General features: G+C 44.9%; 1 protein-coding gene across 1 annotated transcript; it reads right to left on the reverse strand.

The window, feature by feature from the left end:
* Positions 1-705: 705 nt before the first annotated feature.
* Positions 706-1,668, reverse strand: LOC102378595 (olfactory receptor 226-like). Its single transcript, XM_006039318.1, has 2 exons — positions 1,441-1,668; positions 706-1,347 (listed from the first exon to the last, which is right to left on the reverse strand). Exons 1-2 carry the CDS (start codon positions 1,666-1,668, stop codon positions 706-708), a joined length of 870 nt encoding a protein of 289 aa, XP_006039380.1.
* Between the last annotated feature and the right edge of the window lie 3,149 nt (positions 1,669-4,817).

Here is a 4,817-nt window from a genome sequence, read left to right on the forward strand (position 1 = left end):
GACTCTCAGTCTAGCTAATCTCTCTTGCCTCTGCCACTGTAGTTTTTAGATGACAAAGACACCAATGAGTTGATTCAAGCCTCTTCCTGTCTGCAGATGAACGGGCTGGCTGTAGCTGCGTCTGAGCCTCCCTGGTATGAGAAAGCAGAAGCTGCAGTAAGGTGAGTTATCTGTGTCCCTCTTCCAAGGGCTTGTGGGACTCCTTCCCTAGAGCTCTGCATAGCTCAAGCATAGGCCCAGAAGTAAACACACTTGAATTAATAGTTTTTAAAGTGAAGGGGACAATTGTGGATCTGTAGTTTGCCGTCCTGTAAGGGACAGGGCAAAAGATTCACCCAGGGTTCCCTGCTTCTAGTTCTGTGTAATGTGTGGGACAGTCTGACAGGTTCTTAGGCACCGACAGATGCAGATAGATGCTGAGTTGAATTTAGAAAGCTGGTTGGCTAGTTCCTTTTGCTTAGATGATGCTTTCTTATATCTTTATGCAACTCAGTGAGCACGTCTACACGAGATGCTTACTTTTGAATTAATATAGTTTACTGCAAAGTAAGCATGTACATCTACACTGGAGAAAGCCAGAAGAAAATAGAGGCAAATACAGTAAAAGCTTTGTTATCCATTCCACCCACAGGGAATGGAGGGTGCCGGATAACAAAGATAGAGCCAGGCATAAAAGAGCAGACAGTTCTCTAAAGAACTCTATGATCAACAGTTCTCTATCTGTCTGTTCATAAAAGAACAGACAGATAGAACAATGAAGATAGACAACACCTTGTTAAAGTCAACAGAGTCAAGGGAGGCTGGGCGCGCATACATGAATGTCAGGGTACCAAAGAAGACAGACACCACAACCAGGTGGGAGCCACAAGTAGAGAAGGCTTTCTGGCGCCCTGTGGCTGAGGGCATCTTCAGAATGGTGACAATGATAAGGGCATAGGAAACCACGACTGGGACAATGGAGCTCACAAGGACACCAGTGGCCACAACAAAGTCAACAGTTTCAGCCTCATGTGGGTCCACACAGGAGAGTTTCAATAAAGGTGACACATCACAGAAGAAGTGGTTAATCTCATTGGGCCCACAGAAAGACAGCTTACACAATGAGATCAGAGGTGGAATAATGACCAGAAAGGCACCTACCCAAGAGCACAGAGACAATTGAAGGCAAACCCTATTGTTCATGAGTGTTGAGTACTGCAGAGGGTGGCAGATGGCTAAATAGCGATCACATGCCATGATAGCCAAGATAAAGCACTCGGCAGTTGCCAAGGACATGAAGAAGTACAGCTGGGTGATGCATCCGGTATATGTGATAGACTTGTCATTTCCCAGGAAGACTTTCAGCATCTTGGGGATGATATTGGAGGTCAAGGACATGAAGAAGTACAGCTGTGTAATGCATCCTGTGTAGGTGATAGACTTGTCATTTCCCAGGAAGACTTTCAGCATCTTGGGGATGATATTGGAGGTGTACCAGATTTCCAGGAAGGAGAAATTGCTGAGGTAGAAGTACATGGGAGTGTGGAGGCGTGAGTCTACACGTACTAGTAAGATGATGAGAGTATGTCCCGCCAGGGTCAGGAGATAGATGGTCAGGACAACAAAGAATAACAAAAGATGCAGTTTCTGAAGACTGGGAAAGCCCAGGATGATGAAATAAGTAGCCATTGTCCTGTTCCCTGTTTCCATTGCTATATAATGTCCGCTCTGTGTTATGGACATAGGGAAGGCAACAACAGAATATTAGGATTAAAATAACCACAGGATACATGAAAATCTCATGGGTTGGTCTAATAAAAGAGATCAAATTCACCCAAGGAAACTTGTCTGCCTATGAAAATATCAAGCATTTAGAAACAGGAGAGAGAGAGAGAGAAAGATTGAAAGACTCCCCACATTAAAACTGACAACACAGGGACACTGAGAGGTAAAATTATTTGTTAGAAGACATATAGTATATTAGTGGCACAGAAAATAAATACCATTGCTAGTCCTAAGTTTCTATATAGACATGATCAGAAATTTTCCCTTAAGTTGAAAGGGATCTGTCTTTCATTAATATTTGTCTGGATTCATCTTACAAATAAGAGCCCCTCGCCACCCACCAAAAGCACTTTAACCAAATGGTATAAAGTCAGCACTTACCCTTTCTCGCATTTTTAAAGAGTAGAGATTTTGCTGAAGTATTTTCTGTCTTCCACAGATACACTTTAAATAACGAGATCAGCAGAAAGATTGTTGACAGCAAGAAACAGTGCGATAATTAATAAATCTGAGAGGTTAAAGAAAAGTCTTGTGTTCTCTTTAAGATAAATTTCAGAAGTGCCAGAGGAAAAGGTTTAAGAGTTGAGCAATGACGTTTAAAATCTCAGCATGTGTAGCGTATGGTGCATTGAATTTCTCTTAACATCCTCATGAGCATCTGGTATCTATAGAAGCATTGACTTCTCATCAGTTGATCTCCCTAAAGAATCAATGATCACTAAAAGCAATAGCATTTACAGTGGGAGTTCACAAGCTTCTAGGTGGTGTCTGAGAGCAATGCTTAACCATTGGTCTAGTAGTTTGAACATTTAAATGTAGGAGGAACAGGTTCAAAAGCCCTCTGGGTAATGGTGTCCTTGGAACTGGGTTTCCTACTTCTATGCAAGTGTCCTAAGCACTGGGTTATTGGGCTTCAAGATGCGACGTTCCTCTGCCAGTGTATTTCTAGCAGATACAACTGCAGGGTGATTCTCTTTGACCACAAGGAAAATAGTATGCCAAACTGTTCCCAAGTGTCAAGAACTGGAGTTAAGCATCCAAATACTTGTGATACTGGGACCCGCAGAAGAATTTGCCAGTAACATTTTGTGAGAGAGAATGATATATAGCAGGCCTCCCCCAAGCTTTTGATTCTCCTGGCCCACAAAACCACTATACAGCTGCAGTCACCACTACCTAGAATCATAGAATCAGAGAGAGAAGCAGTCCTGGAGGGGGACCTCTAGAGGTCACCTAGTCCAAACCCCTGCCTGAGGCAGGATCATCCCTATACAAACCATCCTAAATGCATCTAAAATCTTAACTCTTCATAAAACTACTGTCAACCCTGCAAAACACAAGACATAAAACCTTAACCTGCCACACACACAGAAGGGGAACCACTTCAGCCTATACCCTACTTTTATAAAAGGTTGTTAATCTGTGCTCTAGAGGACCACATCCCCTGTTTCATAGGAAGGCAACCCCACCCTGCATTGTCCATACCAATCTGACCATGGGGTAAAATTCCTTCCTGACCCCAAATATGGTGATTGGTTTCATCCTGAGTGACAGTGTTTTAAGGCTAGTATGATCTTGTTTTATAAGAGTAGGCCCATTATTTTTTGAGGCTCCCCATAGTGTGTGGCAGAGAGCCACCCGCCTCACTGTGCCAGGCCCCAAACCACGCTTCTGGCATCTCCCCTGGGGAGCCCACATCCGGCTGTCCCCATTCCTAGAGAACACCCACAGGCTTGTGGTAACGCTGCCCCCACCTGGGCACTGGTCTCTGTTTGGGCTCTGGCAGCCCGGGGTACACAGATCTTGCAAGTATTCGGGGTGCTTTCCCCACAGTAATATTTTGGGGTGCTTCTTTCCACCTGAACCATCCAAAGATAGCCTCCTGTAATGGAGGAAAGTAAAGAGCCAAGCACACCTTAGCCAGCTGAGCAAAAAGACAAAAAACCCTGTCTCTCCCCTAAGAAATTCACAGCCAGGCATGCTGTAACCCAATACATTTTCTGATCGGTGAGAGTGAGAGTTGGGGTGGGGGTGGGGGGTAGACAAAGGAATGAAGAACATTTTTAGAAAAGCAAAATAATTTGAATCTTACAATGATGGGCAAAGGGACCCTTTTAATTGGTGACTGAATTACTTAGTCCTATTCTACTAGCTGGTTTTCATGTGCCTAGTTAAAGATTCACCCAGAGATTTTCTGGAGGCTCGTGGCTTCTGTGTTCCAAAATGCTGGTGGAAGCAGAGAGAGCACTCCCCCTCCCCTCAGGAATTTTTATAGCCCAGTCACCTAGGTGACCAAGTTGACCCAAATAGTAGCAGAGTGAAAATCAGTGGAGTAGCTGGATTGTCCCAATCCAGGGACAAACAGAGGAGGATTACTTCACATAGTGTACATGAGGACAGGGCAGGTTAAAGTTACTTCTCTTCAACTTGCTGCAGGGCATCCAGGGATGGTTCACCCATGTGAGTACCAAGTGGTTGGGCAAGGTGCATGAGATCAAGATATTCTGGAATTGTGACCTGGTGCCCTTGATGATGTGGGTGTGATTTGCCTACAGAACTCCTGGCATCATGCTAGAGAGGGTGATCATTGCTGCTAGATAACCACAGAGGGGACCCGCTTGTCCACGGCTGCAATGGCTCAGAATGACTGACACTTGGAACTATTGAAGGCATTCTTCAACTACTTGCTCAGAAGCTGCTGGATGACTGTGAAGTGCTTTTTTGCCTATCTCAAAACACAGTGGAAAACACTGGGGTGTACCTGGAGGCTAGAGCTGTGCGAAGCTTCAGGTGCTGATTCGATTAGAAGGAGATTCAACCTGATTCGGCAGTCAAATCTCCGAATTCAAGTTGAATCAGGAGACCAATAAAAAGGACCAAATCTATTTGAAGCTCTCCAAATTGATTCAGAAAAATTCAGAGAGCTTCAGAGATTTGGGCTGTCCCTGCTCACCTCCACAGGGAGCTGGACCCAGACTCTGTGCTGGTAAACAGGGGACTGGAGGAGGGGGGAGGGGACCAGGGGGGGACCCTGGCCAGGTCCCATCCCCTGC

This window comes from Alligator sinensis, unplaced genomic scaffold, assembly GCF_000455745.1.
Source record: "Alligator sinensis unplaced genomic scaffold, ASM45574v1 scaffold2447_1, whole genome shotgun sequence".
NCBI classification, from domain to species: Eukaryota; Metazoa; Chordata; order Crocodylia; family Alligatoridae; genus Alligator; species Alligator sinensis.

What these genes read in the sequence shown, in the direction of transcription:
- LOC102378595 (XM_006039318.1), bottom strand. Translation starts at nt 1,668, where the DNA reads ATGGCTACTTATTTCATCATCCTGGGCTTTCCCAGTCTTCAGAAACTG. An exon ending in TCATCCCCAAGATGCTGAAA is followed by an intron (nt 1,348 to 1,440) that starts GTCTTCCTGGGA and finishes ATCATCCCCAAG; the next exon opens with ATGCTGAAAGTCTTCCTGGG.